The sequence below is a fragment of the Phoenix dactylifera genome, chromosome 4 (genome assembly GCF_051530095.1).
Source record: "Phoenix dactylifera cultivar Ajwa chromosome 4, Ajwa_hap1_PhDact_Kaust_v1.1, whole genome shotgun sequence".
In the NCBI taxonomy this organism is placed as follows: Eukaryota; Viridiplantae; Streptophyta; class Magnoliopsida; order Arecales; family Arecaceae; genus Phoenix; species Phoenix dactylifera.
The window spans coordinates 53,884,850-53,906,345 of record NC_143193.1 but is presented as its reverse complement, the minus strand read 5'-3'; the positions used below and the strand labels follow the sequence as shown (position 1 = coordinate 53,906,345).

The 21,496-nt window shown below is 39.0% G+C and overlaps 1 protein-coding gene across 8 annotated transcripts; it reads right to left on the bottom strand.

Annotated features, from left to right (window-relative positions):
* Positions 1–25: 25 nt before the first annotated feature.
* LOC103705722 (Iron-sulfur cluster biosynthesis family protein) lies at positions 26–18,674 on the bottom strand. 8 transcript variants are annotated; one of them, XM_008789556.5, is made up of 13 exons: positions 17,917–18,674; positions 17,032–17,139; positions 16,827–16,927; positions 16,512–16,595; positions 12,450–12,519; positions 12,290–12,355; positions 11,614–11,703; positions 11,140–11,205; positions 6,527–6,669; positions 4,322–4,408; positions 4,180–4,243; positions 2,143–2,286; positions 26–528 (listed from the first exon to the last, which is right to left on the bottom strand). In XM_008789556.5, the coding sequence occupies exons 1-13, from the start codon at positions 18,319–18,321 to the stop codon at positions 385–387; spliced, it is 1,572 nt and encodes a 523-aa protein (XP_008787778.1). In that variant the 5' UTR covers positions 18,322–18,674; the 3' UTR covers positions 26–384. The 8 variants fall into 8 exon arrangements, with proteins under 8 accessions (XP_008787778.1, XP_026660111.1, XP_088576775.1 ...); XM_026804310.3 differs by having other exon boundaries at positions 16,512–16,622; positions 17,917–18,539; XM_088720649.1 differs by having other exon boundaries at positions 16,512–16,622; positions 17,032–17,132; positions 17,917–18,443.
* Positions 18,675–21,496: the final 2,822 nt, after the last annotated feature.

Below are 21,496 nucleotides of genomic sequence, written 5' to 3'. Positions count from 1 at the left end.
CCTGTTTGACACATAATAGCATATATTAAGCAAAATAACCCTACATTTTCCCTTTATATGCATCAAGCATCGTGCATCCTTTCAGTTCATAATTTACAACTATAAACAAGAGTTGCAGGATTTGGGAGGGCATGGAAGGGGAGGCCCTCCTTGACATGTCATTTCATAGCAGAGATTCTCCTGCAGTTGGTAATTACAAAAACCTCTATGTCAAAGTGACATGTTTAATCAGATTGCTGCTTGCACCTTAATTTTCAGTAGAACCATATGGCAATGACTCTTTTAAGTTACAAACAGATTAAATAGCAACATTGCAACAAGTGAAAGGCAAACTCTCACTTTTTGGAAAAGCACAAATCCAGAGAATCAACCATTCTGGTTCCTTCAGTCTGATCTCTCCAGTTCTCTGAACCTGCGATCCCAATCTCTGCCCTCATAGTCTTGGTCGGAGGTATCTTCCTCCGTACTATATACTATCCTGTCAGAACCAATAACTGTTCGTCGTGCCATGTCTCGAGCATTCACCAGCTGGAAATGTGGCAAAGCAGCCAAAGAGCATCTCAAGGTTAAATTACGAGGATGCCATACTCAAGACATGGATCCAAAAGAATATGCAAAAAATACAAGTAGAGAATTCTATAATGAAATATTGATTAGTAGCTTAAAAAATTTCATGATTTCTGAGCATTCACTAGTTTACAAAAGATATGCAATGCAGCAAGAAAATTGTTGATGATTAATGTGTGTACATACATTCTAAACAAGTTATGCTTGCGTTCCACTTGTTCCTTGTTTCTCTTTTCCTATTATTCTCTTTTTCCTAGTTATCCTTGATACGATAATTATTTAAAATATAGTATAATTTTGCCTTTTCTTTGGTTTTCCTTTCTATCATATGGAGATAGGAAATAAATGAAAACGAAGGGCTTGTTTCGTATTGCTTTTGTTTTCTGTTTTTCTTTTCAAAAATATTCAAGAAGAAAAATGAAGTACATCAAACAACACGTGGTGAAGCTCTTTTGTTTTTTTTAACAATTGTTTGTAAAATCTTCAAAGCTTTTTGGAAGCACAGCTTTTTACATTCCAAAAGGATTGAAAATATAAGCTAGGAATATTAGAAGTTTTGGGCAAACAATGTTCTCCCACATCAATCTCCATACAGGATTTTACTAATTGTAGGGAAACAAAAACAAAAAAGCAATGATGCCAGGCAAACCCTACAATATCCCAGTCCTAGGAAGTTCCTAGGAAGTTGAAATAAATACAAAAACATAAAAACAGCAATGATACCAAACGTGAGCGGTAAGAAGAGAGAAAGCAGCAAGCCAGCTAGCCCCCCGACAACTAGAGCGTAAGCAGACGCAGCTGAAAAAACTAGACGTCATAGGCTAGCTCAAAACGTCGAGGTGATAGCTAGGCCCTAAAATATCCAAGTCCTAGAAAGTGAAATAAACATGTAGACTATTCTTAAGGCTAAACAGTAATGTAAAAAGAATAGGTCCTAGAGGTTTGTGCAGAATTCTGCAGGCTTATTGAGACTAAATGACGTCAAAGTGTTTTACATGGCATCGAATCCTATGGTCACCTCTTCTCTTTTAATTGATGCTTTGAATGATCCAGGTACTGAAACATCCAGGTCGAGAGTTGGTACTTCAACAAGAGGATACACAGTGAGCACACCAAATTAGCCCACACTTGACTAGCAGGTCCAGTTGGCTTGAGAATTTATGTTGGTAAAAAAATACAGTATTACCAAGGGCCATTGCTTGGTGAATTGGTAAAAAGTTTGGGCTGACTAATACAATAGCATAAGTTCAAGCCTTGGAGCAGCCACTCTGTGCAAAAATATGCCAGAGATTAGGTTTGTCCCCAATCAATGGATTCCTGGGATCATAACTGGATAATGGTAGAGGTCAGGCATTGCTGCAATCGTAAGGTTGCTCTATTTTGACCTAGGTGTCATGAATTTGAAATACGGAAGCTGCCACTCTATACACGAGGATAAGGCTGCCTACATCTGACCTTGTGCAAACACAATATTATTGTCTTGGGTAGGATGCAGAAGATCATCAACACAGCCCATCTAGTCAACAATACAAAGTATTGGAATACATCTTTCCCATGATGATTCTTTAACGTTACCTTTCTTCTTAGAGATGGGTCTGGCAACTCAAGTGCTTGTGCTCGCTGTTGTCTTGCTCGATTCCTCTTCTCAATATCCACATTAGTCTTGCGCAGCAGGAACCATCTAAACAAAGGAATTGCAAAAAAAGCAGCAGCATAGATCTGCAAATGGCTGTTGTGTTATTAAATTCAAACAGACAAAATGCTTATTGGATATAATAAGGCTGAATGTGGACCCCATATAAGTCCAGAAATCATAAACATGTACAAGAAACTGATAATTTGAAGGACCAATAAATTGCACGCACGAATCAGCCAGACCTATGTGGGAGATAAAATATATTAGTTGTCCCTCAGATTCATTAATCAAGAAGAAACTGCTACGTTTATTGCCATAAACCTTAGATTTTGTGTTAGTGCTACCTAAATATCCTTTCCATATCAGCTGAATATTGGTTGTCAGTAAAATCAAATCCTGAGATGGCAAACAGATAGCAGTCAATCAAAGCAATTACAGTATAAGGGCCCAGAGGTTCAAAACAGAACCATTTCCCAACTTTCTAAAACCAAGTTGCTTATTTCCCTGGGTAGCCCTAGTTCCAAAATCAGCTAAGACCTTGGTGCTACAAGATACAAATTTTATGATGAGCTTCTAGAATTATTGCTTATACTCCAAACTTCTTGCCAAGTAGCAAAACATGATGGATCATGCATCTTCCAAGCTCTAGATAAGAGCCAAAAAAATAACTAGAAGTGCCTCACAAACTTTCACCCTTGGTGATTATCACCGCTTTTCCAGATCCTCCTGAGACCGACTAAAATTCTGTGCAACAAATGCAAAACTTTCCTACAGGATTCTTCTTTTTCCTGGCGAATAACATCTTTTCCTATTCAATCTCCATTCCAACTGCATATGAAGGCCCTTGCCAAAGACCACAAACCACAGATCAATTAGAATTTTCAGGACAGAACTGGGTTTCATATCATTTTGCAAACTTAATAAGAACACCATCAATTAGGAAGTGCAAGACTTGGGTAAAGCCACCATGTATCCTGTAGCTACCATCTAATCCAACCGATAGAGAAATAGAGCAAGAATTTACGAAATCAAGTAACTTACCAAATAATATGGTTTCCAAACTCATAGATTTTCATTATTTACCAATGGTGAAACCTAGGTCAGTCTACTCTCCTCATCTCATAATAGCTCTTGCAATGTTCACTTCCTTAAAGAAGCAAACAAGTTCAAGAACAAAATAAATCTCCATCAGAGACAAGTTATACCACCCAATTTTGCCAAAATCTATTAGCCTTGCCAACTTTCGACGAGTTATCACCAAATGTATTTAACACCTCGAGTACCTAAACATCAATATAAGCTCTTTTGCTCAGCGTTACGACTTCACCTCAAGTGACTCCACCTTTTCATAAATTCTTAATTTATCCCAACTCTCCATGCCTTTTGACGACTCACTCTCCACTTTCATGCTTGGTTTGTTGATAAGCATAACTCTGCAAAAGGCTCACATGCATCACACATATACGACTCTAGTAGTGTACAAATCCAAGTCACAATGACATACCTCTGCACACCGCTCTACTCTCCCCTCCTTTTGCACTTTGAGCCTTCAAAAGCTGCCTACCAAGAAACAAACATTCTTCGCCTTAAACTTACTCAAATTGCTCTCTTCTTTCTATTTAGCACATGTCTCAACTCAAGAGGCGATTCAACGTATTCTCCTCCTGATCAACCCAGCCTCACGGGGTGAGGCAACACACTCCCCTCTAAATCAACCAATCCCACATAAGCCAAAACACTAAAATGAGAACAACTTGTTCTTTGAACCAGGAATTTGTTTATATGGACTTGAAATTACTAGCAAGTCAGTGTAATGCAATTCAAGATAAAAACAAAAATTTGATTCAGATAATGATAGGAGAATTTTCAGTTACGAATATAAAGTCTAAATGCTAAGGAAGTTCATAAAATTAAAGCATAAATTAGCACAAACTGAAAACGTTGAAGTATTTATCAGATAGAAAATCAAACCAGACCCGAAGTAGAGGAAACAAGTCAGCGACAAATGAAATGAAGCCCCTGGGTGTAACTGTCGTGTTCCTTTATTCAAGTGCAAAGTCAGTAAAACAGTAAGGATTAGTGCAAGGACATTAGTAAGCAGGCAGCAAGAATTGGTACCTTAGCATGCTATCCAGAACAACTACTCCAAAAAGATTGAGTGCTCCCAGACCTATGACCATTGCCTTCTCTGATGGCCCTGTTTTACTGCAAAGTCACAAGCTTTCTTTATGTAAATGAATCAAAAGGCAAGACCAGACTTGAGTTATCGCAATTACAAAAAATAAATACTTTTAGCTCATGTGAATTAATTATTACGTTATGCAATATTGTGACAAGAAAACATCAATGAGACATAAATCCCCACTTCAAAGTTAAGCATGATGATTGCAATTGAGATATTCTATTAAAAAAAATATTGTGGCAATTTGTTCCAGTATTTTATGAATGTCATAATTTCATGGTAAAAAAATGCATGCATGAAGTCCAGACAGTATGAAGATAATCTGATGGGCAAAAGCCATGGGACAAACCAGTCACATGGGCCTTTATTATCACTTATTCCATGGGTTTCCTTAATAAAAGTTAGCAACATGCAAAGTGTGATGCTATGGATCCATTTTTTGGAGTCTTCACAAAACATTCCAAAAAATAATTGCAAGAGGCTATCTAGTAACTAAAAGTCGAAATGGAATAAAAACAGCTATTACATATTGTTAGAAATTGTCTTGGCATAGAATTTCATAAAGACAACAGTCTTGGAAACCAGGGGTATATCATGGTTAATGTGTATCCACTCAATGTAATAAACAACACAAGAATAGGTGAGGAAATTATTGATCAAGAAAGTGTCTATGATGCTGATTGGTTGAGTTTATGCTACTGCCATGACATTAGATGCCAAAAGCAATACCAAGAAAATCTCTGAATGGAATGTTTTCACTGAAAATCTCTAAATCTTCCAGAAATTCCAATAAAAGATGCTTCAAGAACACATGATAACTTCTTCAACAGCAGTGATTCTAAGGACCAAACAACATGAAACAAACATGATATTTCCCAGTTCAAACAAAACATGGGTCTAAGAGGACCAAATGCTGATTTTAGAGAATGTGATCATTATGACATCTCAAAAATTAAGAAAAATGTGGCGTGAAGCATACAAATGCAGCACCTTGACTTAGCACCTTGACTGCTGGTAAGGTGCATATGGACAAATGTGATGGCAGGTTAAAGCGTGGGCAACAAGAAGGTGTTATCTTAATGGACAGTGAAAAGTACGTTTTGTCTGCCACAAAGCTATGAGAGAGAGAGGGGGGAGGGGCGAGAGAGAGAGGTAACACAAGAGGAGTCACTAGGCATTTAGGCTTCAATCATTTGATAACGAAATGGTGTTCTAAACACTAACATTGCTATCAGAACTCCCCAGTCTACAAGTGCCCTTCATATGCATGTTTTTTTTAAAAAAAAGAGATGCCTAATGAGAGTGTAATAAAAAACGGGAGGGTATAAAATCAGTTTTATCCATAACCTACAATTTTAAATTCAGGGGAGATATACATATAAGAGATAGTTACTTCGGCATCCTGCTAACATTATTAAAATAGCAATTATCAATTAGCAAAAATGGAATTAAACCTGGTGACTCAAAATGTATTAGATATCAAAAGGAACTGTTTGTAAAATTTTAGTCAGTAGGGGATCCATCGTACTATGGCAAGAGGAAGGTTTACTATGATGGGATAAGATAAACTGATGAGAGAACTCAACAAGAAACAACCAGGAAAACAAGGGGGGGAAAGGAATATCAACAATATACAAGATAAATTATTAGTCCATTCTTATATATGTTTGTAAGACAAGTGAACTCAGGAAGAAATGATTTGTGCATCCAGAAGTGATTCTAATATACAAGTGAACTCGTAACTCAAGCATACGAAAAGTATGTCCTTTATCACAAAAGCAAGTGTTGCTTAGATGTCAAAATTCATATGAGAAAATGACCCTGCCATACTCTTTACTAGTTATTTAGTTTGGTGAAAATAAGATTGAAATGTAATGTCAATTATCTCATATAACTTTTTCACATAAATACTTTAAAGCCGAATTTCAACATAAAAACCATACAAGTAGAAGCATCTCTTTGCAGTTTACCTGACCCAAGACATTGTGTAATTAAATGTTCGGAATCAACTTAAACGACAAAGACTTGGAAAGAACTAAAAGTGCAGTAGAATCCAAGAGACCAACACCAAAAGTATGTCACAATGCTTCATTGTCTTGATAACTTGAAAGTTTAAGGTAAATATCATGGAAAACACTAACCTGAATTGCCACTTCTTCTCCTTAAAATATCTCTCAACCCCATTAACCCACCTAGCCCACTTTTTACCAACATATTCCAATCTGCTAACCCTTTGGGATGAAGCAGTTCGTTGCAATGATGGAAACCGATAAAGAATATTTCCCTGCATGACCCAGGAACCACATTAGAAAAGCAGAAACGTCCAAGTAACACTCATGTACTGCTAATACTAACAAGATTTCTATTAATCAAACGGGTATTGACTGCTTGCCAATCATACGAATGCATCATTGCATCATAACATATATGTAAATAGAGGACAAGAATTCCAACTTAATGGAGAAAAAAGCTAGCAAAGATAGCTTTGACCATCTGCGCACAAATGAGAGATACCAGGAAGATGCTGCTTTATGCATTTCTGACCCAAGCAAAAACTAGGCAGTTCACAAAAAAAAAAAAAAAAAAAAACAAGAAGAAGGAACCTGATACACTGGCTTTCAGGCCTAGCATATGAATCCAGCTAAAGAATTTGATATTTGATTTGCACATCTTTTTGGGCTTTACATAATATCTAAGTTGTGGGCTGATTTGGGCCTCACCACTATTGCTTATTATTAAGTAGGTAAGGGCACTCACACCAGCTAGAACAAACGATGTAAATGATATGATCCTGCTATCCATCTCTTTTTTCTTTCTCTATCTTTCCAGCATTTTATCGCATACCCAAGCTGCTTTACTATACTACTTTTCATCTGCATTTTCTCTTGGATGAACATTTTTCTCAACAAATTTTTACAGAACAACAAAATCATCTTAGACGCATCTCTTCTTTGACAAATCAAAGGCCTACGTGATCACATCTCCTTCTCTCTCTCGCATCAAAATTGCAGCTGCCCGTCACTGTGCTCGCTGAAAATCGAGGTCGTTGGCGCCTCCAAAAGTGAGGTAACACTCCAATCTTCTTTTCCTTTCCTTCTTCTTCTTCGGACGACTAGGATTTATGGCTGCCATTCGAGAATTTGGCCGAAAACCGTTCGAGGAAAAGGATCCCCTGTTTTGCTCTGTTTTTGCCTCTTTTCCTTCTTTTTTCCGACCACCGCTGCCGGCGACGAATGCCACCGGCGGCCCTGGCCCCTTCCTTGCATCGGCCCTAAGCTGGAGCCGAACCCCTAGCCGTCGGCAAGAGGGATGGGATCCGAGAATGACCAAGCCAATAAACCCCCTTCTTGGCCCTATTTTTGGGTTGAAATCGGCCAGTCGGCCGCCACCGCTGGCTACTCTCCACTGCCGCCAACCCCCCGCCAGCTGCCAACTTGCAGGACCACCACGATAATAGCCACTAGCCGCCCCTTCCTCTGTTTTACTAATAAAGAAGAAGAAGAAAGAAGAAAAGAAAAAAAAAAGAAGAGAGAGAGAACCATACCTCACTCTCATGTTTTCTCTTTCTTCTCTCTCATCTTCCTTTCTCTAAAAAGACCCATGGATTCATGAACCGAATCCCATCGACTTGATCTACGAACCTGAGTTGACCTCTGCAAAAGGCCCTGATCCGCCTTCATGCCTGGGCCGCCTACTAGACCGATCACCTCAGCCCCGCTGAATGTTCCAGAAACCTTCATTGATGAACCATGTTGATTGATCTTGGTTCGATTGAGTCCGATTCATTAAGCAAAACGTCTAAACCTGACCCACACGAAACTACCGTACGCTTGGTCAAATCTTTCCAAATTATTTATTTAAAGTTAGTATTTAGAAATTAATTTCGTTGTTAATATTTCAAATAGGTCTAGCAGAGTCGCCTAGCGAAATCTGACGTCCTAAGACAAAAGAGGTAAGTAAATCTTATATTCCTTACTAGATTTCGAACTTGTAACCCTGACACTCCTTATTAGTTTTTTAAATTTTTACATATTTTTTATGCTCATGCTACTAAATGTTGATGATATCATATTTTCTTAAAATTAAAGATCAAACAAAAGATATTATGAAACTCATGATCTATTGTGAAATAATGATTTCATGAATATTTTAATATTAATGACTTGTTTATGAACTATGAACATCATATTTATAAAAATTGTATTTTGTCATGAAAAGAATAACTTCATGATTATTTATTCTACAGTTAAACACTTATTTATGAACTATAAGCTCTATAAAACCATTTAGTGTTTTATTCATTATGATTCAAAAAAATATGATTTAAGAAATATGACTTAAGAAAAATTGTTTTAAGAACTATCACAAAACGGCGCTCAGATAGCTATGTATGGCCCCTAAAAGTGAGGTAGATCGACATCCAATTCCACACGACCCTGCCAACAAGTAATAATAGTTAGCATACGATCCTGCCAGCAGATAATAGTAGTTGGCATACGACTCTATCAGCGGGTAATAGTAGTTGGCATATGATCCTGCCAGCGGATAATAGTAGTTGACATACGACCCTGCCAGTGGATAATATTAGTTGGCATATGGCCCTAACAGTGGGTAGTAGTAATTGGCATACGACCCTAGCAGCGGATAATAGTAGTTGGCATACGACCCTACCAACGAGTAATAGTAGTTGGCGTTTGTCCATTACGATCCTATTATGGGTATAATAGTGACCTTAGTATTTAGTCTGAGAGTAGTAATTTGATCAATGATATGATTAAATAGTAAATGATTTATGATTTTATTTATGCTATACACTTGGAACCATGTTTGCAACATATTGATGATTTATGTATGCATGATTGACTTTATGATTTACTTTATCATATAATACTGTGATATGTTCTATTTTGCAATAATTGTTATTTTTTCTATATAATGCATTGATTCATGCAAAAACTTATACTTGATCTGGTATGGTAGTGAAAGATTTATTTTTGAGCTGTGTCGCCCATATATCTCTATTCTTATTTTTCTCTCTCCAGACAAAAAAAGTCGATAGGAATGAAGGATGGTCTAGGCTTGAAGTTCGTACTAGCAAGCTTGACGATTTTATAGAAGAATTTTAATATTTTAAATTGACAGTGAATTTGTAGTTAATGACATTCTGAATATTGAGGAATATGGATTTGGTATTTATTTTTAGATTTAAACGCTCTGAACCAATATTGGTTGCATTTAATGGATAATGAAATTAGACTTTTATTTATTATATTTTTTTGAGAAGAATTTGGAAGTTAAATGAAACATTTGGCTTCGTGTTATCGTAGGTTATATCTCTCAGTAGCATGGCTCTGTCATGCTCCGAATTCGAGGTGTGACAGTCTTAATCTTTTTAGTCAATTCTTGCTTGTAGAAAATTATTAGTTTTAGCAATCAAGTATGTGAGGACTCACTTTTTTGTTTTAGAAAAATTAGGAATGTTGATAGCTCCATAAAGCAATATGGCAGGCAGAAGTATCCAACTTCACTTGGTGTTAGAAATTCAATATGCTCAAACAACACCATAGACACGGAATAGTACGGAGCGACTGAGTACCTGGAGTGTTCCTCATAAGAACATAATAATAGACTACGAGTAAATTTTAAAGATCCTCATAATCCAGCAAGGAATAATCCAAGACTCAATTCTTTATATGGTTTTATAATGGGTTTGTTTAGGTAGTAAAATCTATACTAAACACAATTAGTAAACAATGTCAGAAAAACCAGCTAATGGAGTTACATTAGAAAAGTTAAGGTCAGAGTTGAGGTTCATATAAAATGCCTGCAATAATTAAGAGCAGCTTAAAATTACTTCAAATGAACAAAGAGCATTTATGAGTCCAAAGACTTGCTATACTAGAAGAGGAAAAAGAAATATCTATAAAATATTTATTCTCAACATCTAATTATAAATGTTAGAATACTAAAGTTGACAGGGGAAAATGCACATGCAGATTTGTCAGAGGTCAAAGTTGGGACACAATATGAGGGTGGGTGTAGACAAGATTGCAAAATTCAAATGTGTAATAATTGTGTTTCCCTCAGACTAAAACCTAGGATTTTCGAGGAAAGACTACATAAGACAGACAAACTTATCTTGTGGATGACACTATACTAGCCAATTTAGCCAGTAGATGTTGCAAGCTCCTCAATCTACCATTAGCTCTTCTTATAAGGACTCATTGTTTGACCAAAGCAAGGCTTCATGCACCAATGAAAAGACAATTATCTCACATGCTCCTTCACTGCTACCCTGTGTTGCTTTAGTTCATTTAGGTAACCACTGTGTGCTCTTTCACAGGTCAGTCCCCCAGGAGTTAATAAATTTCCATTCTTCAGACAACTTGACAAGTGAAAGATGCACTAAATTTTCAAAAATAAAACGTCAGACATACCAGAATCTAAAAGATAGGTAAATAACAGACGATGTTGTAACAATACTTCATAGTAATTATGGGAATTTTCCATCATCTCCACAAGAGAATTATGAAAGATACTTTTAAAAAAATGCTATTAAATTTGTAAATTAATGTTTATATGAAATTGAAAATACAACGAAGATTCTTCAGCTATCTATTTGGAGAATTAACACCAGGTTGCAACTAATGACAGGAACAATAAATAAGCAAAAAAAAAAAAAGCACCATTAGTATAAGTTTCATTAGGGCAACTTCATATAAATATCTAACATGATCACGGAAATTTTACGAACCTCATCATCCACTTCTGGGTGCCCATCGTATCGTAATAGCACAGGGAGGATAAATGATTCATCATCCTGATACTCACAATGAAGCATTAAGAATAAATGAGCAAAGCAAAAATTCTACATCACCGTACAAGCATTTTTAAAGAAAGGATGCAATCTGAAAAGGTGCTGCCTTCTCCAAAAGTATTTCACAAGGTAAGAACTGAAAACTCTATGATATTTTAAGATCGGTAATAAGCAAGTAAACTACAAATATCGAATGAAAGACCACAAACAGAAACAACACAGTGTTAAGCACAAAAGTGAACAATAAATGAGAGAACAGGTGTCCATGAAGACAGAGTTATAATGCGAACAAGTATTTAAATGAATCAGGGTGAAAGCATGACAACAGAATTACAAAAACACAATAGTTTATCTTGTTTCCATTATCCAAGACCTCATCAGTGGACAACCATTAAAAAGAAATGAGCATACCGCTGTCTCTTCAGCTGGCAATACATCAAGATATGGAGCAAGCTCTTCTGCAGTAACAACACCACCATTTGAGGTGATATACTCTCCAATCTGCCCATATGATACAGATTATGAGTTAAATAACTGATCCTTTAATCTTAAAGTCAGCAGAATAGACTTACAAAAAGCTTATGGTAATAGAATGACAAAACTAACAGATGAGGATTACACACAATGGAAACAACTAAAAAATGCTTGAACTACATGGTTGTTCATGCATTAAAGATGCAATACAGGAAAAGTTTTTTGGGTAGCATAATTAATCTGGTTGATTAATATCATAAAAAGATCATATTAATGGAGTGTCACACCCTTGGCTAATCTTATAGAAGGTTAGAATTTTTTTTTTTAAAAAAAAAAGAAAAAGTAACACATCAAACCTTCCTCTAGACGGATACCACATGACCTAGTCATTGACTTCTGAGATGCATAAAATTTTATTTTACCATTTTGGATTCTAATTTATTATTAGTATAATACAGAATATGATCATAATCTAAGGATAATATGGCTCAATAGACAAACATGTGTTTTAAATGCGAAGAACATTTAACAGAAAAAAAATCAACAGAACAACCAACAATTAATATGTGAAACATTTGAAAGCAATGGACAATTTTGAGTGTGATAACAATACCAGTTTCCACCTCTCTTCTTCAATCCCTTGATTTGGATTCCCGTCACCAAATACAAATGAAAAAACCTATAAAAATAAATAAGATTTGCATGGTTGGTTGCAATTTGGAAGTAAGGAGATGCTAAGGAAATTAAGAAATCAGTCAGCCCTTTCTTATTACAGATTCAACAAAGTTCATTCGGTCGTCTGTGCTCATCTGCCGCCTCCTATAGTAGTATGGATCCCAGTACCTGAAAATGACATACCATACATACATCACCACATAAAGATATACATTCATGCATCTATTCTATGTTCCAACGAACATACATAATTAAAAGAAGCATGTACTGCAAGTTAATAATAACAAATGTAGAACAACAAACAAAAGAACAAATATTTCGCAAGACAATCTAAATTCTTAACTATATATAAGTTCTTTAAGAGTAGGTATGAGGTTGGAAACCAGCAGAACAGAGAAAGCAAAAAGGCAGGCTCAAATTCCTAACAAGCCTGGGGATAGTGCAGAACTCAAGGCATCCAAATGGAAAAACTCAATCATAATGAACATGATCTGTTCTTTTATGCATCTTAATTATGTGTAAATATCATATCTAGGCTTGGCACAGCAGGGACGCTAATCTTTATCTATTGTTGGATGTACGTTTGTAGTTTGTGAATCTGTTAGGTATACCATGTTTAAGATTTAAATTGATTTTATGACTCCAGATGTTTGGATAAGAAAGAAATATGTATTAACAAATGTGCACACATCCATTTAAAAGCATATGATCAGACCAGTGGTTTAATTGCAATGACTGCAAGGTGTGACCCCATATGAGCATTCTTTTTTCGAAAAAAGAGAGTTTTACCATAGAGATGTGGAGGGTGAGCCTTTGTGCAACAATAAGGTTGCTTTATTATGACTTAGAGGTTATGGGTTCGAAATACAGAAACAACTTCTCCACACACATGAGAAAGGCTGCACACACTTGCACTCCCTAGACCCCACAATGGAGGGAGCCGCGCATAGGCCACCCTTTCTTTCACTACAAAGATGTGACTCCACAGCTTATCTTTTAAAAGCATATGGTCAGACGAGTGGTTTAGTTGCAACGACTGCAATCAAGTCTATTAGGGTGTGCCCCCATCTAAGCATTTTTTTTTTCGAAAAAAGAGAGTTTTACTATAGAGATGTGGAAAGTGAGCCTTTTGGCAACAATAAGATTGCTTTATTGTGACTTAGAGGTTATGGGTTTGAAATACGGAAACAACCTCTCCACACATAGGGAAAAGGCTGCACACACTTGGCACTCCCTAACCCCACAATGGCAGGAGCTGCGTATACTAGGCCGCCCTTTCTTTCACTACAAAGATGTGACTCAGCAGCTTATCGTTTAATTTACCTTATAGTGATATCTGAATTATGAAACAAAGCAAATTCTGCTGTCATTTCTCTACATTGCTTATATCTATTGGAAGAGCTTATCTTCAGTTGTCCTACACCATTGAAGAACCAGTTTGAACTGAATACTGATTTCACATGGTTACATAATACCCAGTATTTTATTAATGATAAAAGTTCTGAGTCAATATTTCAAGAGGGTTAAGATTGTGTTTAATTTTCAAAGCCTAAGTCTAGACATTGCCTGCCAGCATATAAGTTCAGTGACATGAACTTAAGGATGACAGACAAATATCAATATTAATAATAGATGAAAAGAAGAATTCCATGGCTATATGTCCAAGAGAGACACTACCCTAAATAGAAAAACAACAAATAACAAAAAAGTAGGCCACAAGATGAACAAGCCAACCAGAACTACTAGCAAGAAATAGAGAGAAAAAATGTCAGATATTAATATTATAGGAGGATATAAAGACCCATTAAAACAAGGAGTCTAAAAGGGGGAAAAATATAGCTCTAAGTTTGTTATGCCAAGATATAATACTTTAAAAGCTTCATAATTCGTCTCCCTTTTCTTTGACTTTCCACCAGAAAATAACCTGATGATATGCCGAGATTTCTTTATATTGCTGCCAATGCGAAAGCTATACAGAGGAAAAAATCACTACACAAACTGCTTAGTCATTGAGATTCCAATATATTCAAATTTCAAAGCATATCACCATGTCTTTATGTAAAATTGCAATGCTAAATAATGCAAGCAATTATCTCAACCATCATGGTGACAAAGGTTGTGTCTGCAATCAATAACGAAGCCACTGAGGTCAGATTGTCACATGAACCATGTATTTGGTTTTTTGGAGAAAATAAAAATAAAATAATAAAATTCTTTACATACTTAGACATAGGTTGTTCCTAGATTCCTAGAAGGGTAAATGAAAGGGTTACATCAGCTTATTGCATAATGCTAATAAAAGGAATATCAATTTTCAAGAAAATTCTCTACAAGAATTAAGAAAGGAACAAAAAAGAATCGACATGAGCAAAAGAAATCAAAAGAACCACTAATGAACTGAGAAGATAGAATAAAGTGCTAGAAAGACTTAAAACTGCAGCACATGATAACATGTGAAACTCAAAATTGTAGTTATGTACATGTGTCTAGTTAACTGTTATAGGCATGCATGCTTGTGTATAGAATAAAGTGCTAGAAAGACTTAAAACTGCAGCACATGATAACTAGAGGTGATCAAAATCCGGGCTCGGGCCGGGCTCGGGCCGGGCTCCACAGCAGAAATTAGGCCCGATGGCTATGCCCAGACCCGGCCCGGCCCGACTGTCGGGCTTAAATTTTTGTCCAGGCCCGACCCGACCTTATAAATCTGGTCCCAGGCCCGACCCGACAGGCCCGATCTGATAGGCCCGACCCGACAGGCCCGACCCGACCTCCCTCCCTCTCTCCCGCTTCCCCCCCCCTCCCCCCCACCTCTCCCTCTCCGAGTTCCGACTCGGAACTTCCGAGCTCTCCCGCTCCCCCCCCCACCTCTCCCTCTCCGAGTCGGGCTCTCGGCGAAGGAAGGGGGGGCGGCTCTCGGCGAGGGAAGGGGGGGCGGCGGCTCTCGGCGAAGGAAGGGGGGGCGCCGGCTCTCAGCGAAGGGAAGGGGGGGCGCCGGCTCTCAGCGAAGGGAAGGGGGGGCGGCGGCTCTCGGCGAAGGAAGGGGGGGCGCCGGCTCTCAGCGAAGGGAAGGGGGGCGGCGGCTCTCGGCGAAGGAAGGGGGGGCGCCGGCTCTCGGCGAAGGAAGGGGGGCGGCGGCTCTCAGCGAAGGGAAGGGGGCGCCGGCTCTCAGCGAGGGAAGGGGGGGCGGCGGCTCTCAGCGACGGGAAGGGGGGGTGGCGGCTCTCAGCGAAGGGAAGGGGGGGCGGCGGCTCTTGGCGAGGGAAGGGGGGCGGCGGCTCTCAGCGAAGGGAAGGGGGGGCGGCGGCTCTCGGCGAAGGAAGGGGGGGCGCCGGCTCTCAGCGAAGGAAGGGGGGGCGCCGGCTCTCAGCGAAGGAAGGGGGGCGGCGGCGGCTCTCAGCGACGGAAAGAGGGGGGGGTTTGGGGGGGGGGGGTTGGGTGGGGGGTTGGTCGCGGCGGCTCTCAGCGAGGGGAGGGGAGGGTTTAGGATTTAGTTTTAGTTTTAGGGTTTCTTTTTTTTTTTAAATATTATCAGTATTTTATAGTCGGGCCGGGCCGAATCGGGCTTTTTTTTTAAGTGTCCAGGCCCGGCCCGATTTTTTTGGTCGGGCCGCTTTTCCTGCCCAGGCCCGACCAACGGGCCCTTTTTCAATGCCCAAGCCCGAAAAATTTCGGGCCGGGCCGGACGGGCTGGGCGGGCCAGAAGGCCCGTGATCACCTCTAATGATAACATGTGAAACTCAAAATTGTAGTTATGTACATGTGTCTAGTAAACTGTTATAGGCATGCATGCTTGTGTATATGAATATGTATAATTATATATGTAAGCGACTAACACATCAATGGCATCCTAAACTAATATTTGAAAACACAGAGAAGAAAGAAAAAGAGATAGTAAAGTAAAAAGAAGCAAAGCATATGAGTGATGCTATCAAATTCAAAAGGTAGCAACGCTAAAGACAGATAGAATATCTCCTATGTGAAATAAATTGAAAGAGGTAGAATACAGGTCCCAAAACAGAGAGACAACAGGTAGATAATGTGTCCGATAATATTTCAGTTGAACATACGCATGCCTCCTTTCAAGCATACAGAAATTTAACTGGAAACATATCAGATGATAAACCAGAGAAAACCATAATATTTAAAAGAGAAATTACCAAAATAAGTCGGATGGACGAAAGAGAACAGTGAAATTAGAGTCATATGACCTGCCCCCTCGTCTGCCACGATTGTCTTCATCACTGTCATCAAAAGAATCATCTTCATCACTGTCATCAAAAAGATAGCATGGCAATTTTTTCGCAAATCTAACCTTTTTCCATAAAGAGGACGGATCATAAGAATGATATATTAGGAAAAAAAAAATAACAACAGTTGAATAAAGACACCATTAAGCTGATAATTGCAATACACAGAGATTTTCTATGCTACACAGAGTATAAAAATTAACGCATTAATCTGCGTGCAGCTACCTCCGACTTGTAATGAGCGCAATAATTGTTGTATATACAATAACTATGGAGGCAATAAGAGCTGTTCCAAAGGAAACCCTGATCAAGTATGCAGTTGCTTCCTGCAGGGCAGAAGAAGGATTTACTCATACTTGGTCCAACGAGTTAATCAAATCTATGCTAACAAGCAAAAAATAATCCAGAACTGGCATGAGACTCATCATACCTTCAATTTATCAAGCAAAGGTTCAATTTTCATTCGAAGAGATTTGGCAGCAAGTTTTGAGCGATAATCCCTTGGAAAAACATAAAGAACATCTCCTTCATCTGACACCTATCAATATAATCTTGAAATAGATTGTCTTATGAAGACAAGAACCATAATAGTAGTAAGAAAGGTGAGTATGCAGACATACTTGATTCAAATAAGTATTTCAAATGTATTATATGTACAAAATAATATCGTTCAAACACAATATTTCTAGAACTTCAAGATTTGCTCCTCTAGATCATTTTTTCATTGTTTACCATTTCCGTTGTTTCATTTATCTATACTTATTCATACATTGTCAGGGAAAATAATAAAATGCAATTTGGTCATCCTGGAAGAGAGGGGAGGGGCACGGGGTGTTCGAGATAAATTTGCTTCCATAATCAAACACATAAAGTCTGCATACGCATGAATGCAATTAAAGCATGTACAACTTGGCCATAAATTTGGAGAAAAATATTGCAGAATGCTATAATTGCTTTTTTCAGTAAATAAGCAAAAAAAAACTGATAAGTGCAGTGTTCAAGTATTAACAAATCAAAGTTTCCAACATCGGCCCACATCCCTTAAATTTTGCATGTCTTTCCTGCTAAATAGGAGTAAATACTTCTTCATCTATCGTCCACTCTAAAATTTATAGCCCTAGTTAAATCACTATATCTGTGAATCTAACCATGTATTTATAGTTAATGCGGTGTGATTGGAACTTGCCTGACCACTATTTGTGTATTTTATTCATAAAAATATTGATCTAAATAAGAGCAGAACTACTTCTTGAAAAACAAAAAGGAAAATCATGGGAATAAGAACAAAAAGAAAAACGAAAAATCGTGTGAATACCTCCAAGAATCCACCAGTATCCGCCGCGAGTGCCTGGAGCGCCCTCTCGGCCTCGTCCAGCTTGAGCCCCGCTCGACTTGCCACATCCCCAATCGTAACCCTCCCGCCGTACGAATCGACGGCCTCCATAGCCCGGTTCCGCACATCGGACGGCAGCCTATCCGTCTCCACGACGCCGCCGGGCCTGATCCCAGCAGGAAACTCCACACTCGACCGGACCACCAGAACCCTAGGGCTCGGAGGTCTGATGGCGATCCGGAGGGGAATCGAAGCTGGATATGAAGATGAAAGCGAGAGGTCGGCAGGGGATCGGAAAAGAAGCGAGGGTTTAGGGGGAGGGGACTTGGATGAGGCGAGGTGGCGAGCGCTGGCGGAGGCGGCGAAGCAAACGGAGATGGAGGCCATGGATTGCGAGGGGGGGTAGGGTTTGGGGTGCCTCAGGCGTTCGCCATTGGAGGAGGAGGAAGGAGAGGAGTTTAAGCTCTGTGGCTCCGTTCTTGAGATGGTCACGTCTCGGGTGAGTGGCCGAGAAAATTTCGGGTGTCGGGACTCGTATTTAGCCTGTTCAGCGGCTCCTGGCTTGGTGAGGGAGTTTGGCTAGAAAGATGGGAAACCATTTCCCCTGGAGGACGGAACTTGGCGTTTCACGAAGGCCGAGTTGTACTGGCGGGCGGGTTGATGAATGGCTGGGATCGCATCGACCATGTTTTTTCCTTTTGGTAGAATAAGGAGCTTTTGAGCAAACAATTTTAATAGTTACAAAACTAAGATATACAATGCCCTACCCCTAAAAGCAAAAATCAGTATTAGCCGTACAAGATAGGCTAGTAGAGTGAAGGATATCAATGTAACAACCAAACACAGAATAACTGAGTTGGCACTAATAATAATCATCTGGAACCCATCTGAAAAAAAAGAATAGAGCGCAAGATAACAACCCAGATGATTTAAATAAGCTGCAAAGGACACATGGATGATGAACATATCAGTCATCCTCCTATTTGAGTAAAGGTCATCCACCAGCAGTCAGCATTTAAGATAGCAGCAAAATTTGCCATAAAATCAGCGGCTTGGTTACCTTCTCGATAAATATGAGAAATTATACAATGAGACCTGGTTGAGATCCAGGTGTGAATATCATGTAAAAAAGGAAGATTATGACGTGTAACTGAGGTTGATTTAGATATCCATTTAACCAGAGTGAGCGCAACCCCTTACAACCATGTCTTCGAAGCCTGAAATTCTGTAACAGCAACACAAAGTCCGAACCAAGCAGCAACTAATTAATTTAGCATAAGAAACAGAGGAGGAAAGCAATAATTTACCACCAGCTCGAATTAAACGCCGTGAATGGTCTCGTATAACATACCCAGCAGCTGACTTAGTTTGCATTGCAGCAGCATCAAAGTTGATTTTTAAGACTCCTGAGGAAGGGGGTAGCCAAAGGACAGTGGAACCATGCAAAGATGTAAGCAGTTGTGAAAGCCACCGACTCCTGCAACATTTAGCTCTAAAAACTTATTGAAAGGGCCGATGGAAAGATAGACGAAATTATAATATATAGCGATCCTGGATCGATTCAAACCGAGGCTTTCAACCAAACCTCTATGTGGATGATGGGAAAGAAGCCAGAAGAAATACAAAAGAGGCAAGAAGAAGAAGAAGAGCAGAGTAAAAAGAAGAGGGTTTTACCCGGGCTTGATGGCTGGCGAAGTTACTTGAAGCCGGAGAAGGTAGGGATGTATCTCGGAGGTCCATGTAACCTTGAGTTCGGATTTGTTAGTTCTGGTGTAGAAGAAACAAGAGTTCCTCTTCGTTCACTCGGTAATTCTTAAATCACACATGAAGAAGGAATATACATATACTGGTAAGGTTAAGCAGTTCGGACATCGCCTTGTAGACCAAGCCTCTCTGTTGAACTTGTTGAGGACAACCGTACAACCAGAACGAAGAAAATCACTGTTGGGAATTGCTAGAAGGGTGTTCTGGCTGTTGAAAGCTAGTGCTACATTTTCTCTGTGTCATGCTATTTTATTCATGCAATGAGTGTATGGACACAAAGATTTATTTGGGCTTCTACACTCATACAAGAGCATTGGAATAGAATGTAGTTTTATCATGTCTTGTTGGTAGGCACTAATTAGATATCTTGGGTTACGAGTCTATCTTATTGTAAATATTTTTGAGTCGTGTTTTAAGTCGTGGGGGTCATATAAGAGTGTTCATGCATGTAATGAGAGAAGCGAGGAACATAACTCTTGGATGGTCTTTCTCGTTTCGGAGAACAAGGACTAGAGAAGGTTAGTAGTTTGGTGGCTTCTTCTCTTGTAATCATTCCTCTCAAGCTTACTTTGGGTGGTGGTGGTGGTGGTGGTTCATGGTGTGTGAATCTCTTGGTGGGCTCTATATTTTGCTGTTGTCATTTTGGCTTGGTTGAATGACGTATTTGTTTCGTGTGATTCGCTTCTTCGTCGTGAGCATTTATTTCTTCCACATATCTTGCTTTCGGTCTTGGACAAGTATTTGACCGTGAGTTCCTACACTAGTTGGAGAAGGGGCCGTTGAGCTGGAAGGCTCCAGTCTGCGTCCTCTCATCATCGGCTACTCCAAGGCAGCTAATAATTATGAAAATAATTGAATCAGAGAAATTTGGACCAGAACGTTCTGCATAGCAAGAGAAAGGAAGGACAATAGTGGATCAAAATTCACAAGTAAAGTAATGTGTGAGGTTGCAATGCCAAAAGAGCAAGAGGATAGAAATGCTATCATGATTATGTGAATCATTTCACTGAAGGAGGCAAATTAGCAGCCAAACTTTTCAGATAAAACTGGTTTGGCTTCCAACGATCCATGAGATAGTGCTCATGCGATCTGTTTGTAAGTTTCTCCATCTGTTGTAGAGGTGCAACATGTTCTTAGTGCTTCCTGGCTGCGTTTAAAGAGTTCCCAACAAATAGCAGCTGAGAGAAGGAACTACATGTCAAGCCTGTTAAAGGATAAACTCAAGCATAGTCACATATTTTAAGGCAGCCTTAAATGAGAAGTTGAAGGGGCAAGCACAGGTCATGAGGTGCTTTAAAATTCAGAGGTTTAGAGTTCCCAGACGTTTGGAGTTTTCCATAAAAGGTTATGACTGTTTATGTAACCAAGGGTCAGACTTTAATGCTGTCGTTTAGAATTCTGTTTTGCTTTTATTCTTGTATGAACCTAAGAGTTTGCTTTGGTCTATAAGAAGAGTTGTATTCTGTGGCTTATTATATACACAGAGAAGAAAGAAATATATATTTTGAGAATTAATAGTAAGAAAGGTGTGTGAATCCACTCTTGTTCCTCCTCTTAAAGAAACAATCTCTGTATATCAAATTGGTATCAGAGCCATGGTGAATCCCGGGAGTACATCGCTGGGGCAGATGCTGCTGCCACGACTCACGAAGTCAAACTACGATAATTGGAGTATTCAGATGCATGCATTACTTGGTGCACAAGATGCGTGGGAAGTAGTTGAGAATGGCTACACAGAGCCAGAAGCTACTGATAACATGACAGCAAGTCAATTGAAGGCATTGAAAGAAACACGTAT

Excerpts from the sequence above, each read along its gene's own strand:
- LOC103705722 (XM_026804310.3), bottom strand. The coding sequence starts at position 18,321 with ATGGCCTCCATCTCCGTTTGCTTCGCCGCCTCCGCCAGCGCTCGCCAC. Across the intron at positions 16,623-16,826 it reads GCGCTCATTACAAGTCGGAG|TGATGAAGATGATTCTTTTG; the intron begins GTAGCTGCACGC and ends TTTTGATGACAG. Across the intron at positions 12,520-16,511 it reads CGTCCATCCGACTTATTTTG|GTACTGGGATCCATACTACT; the intron begins GTAATTTCTCTT and ends TGTCATTTTCAG.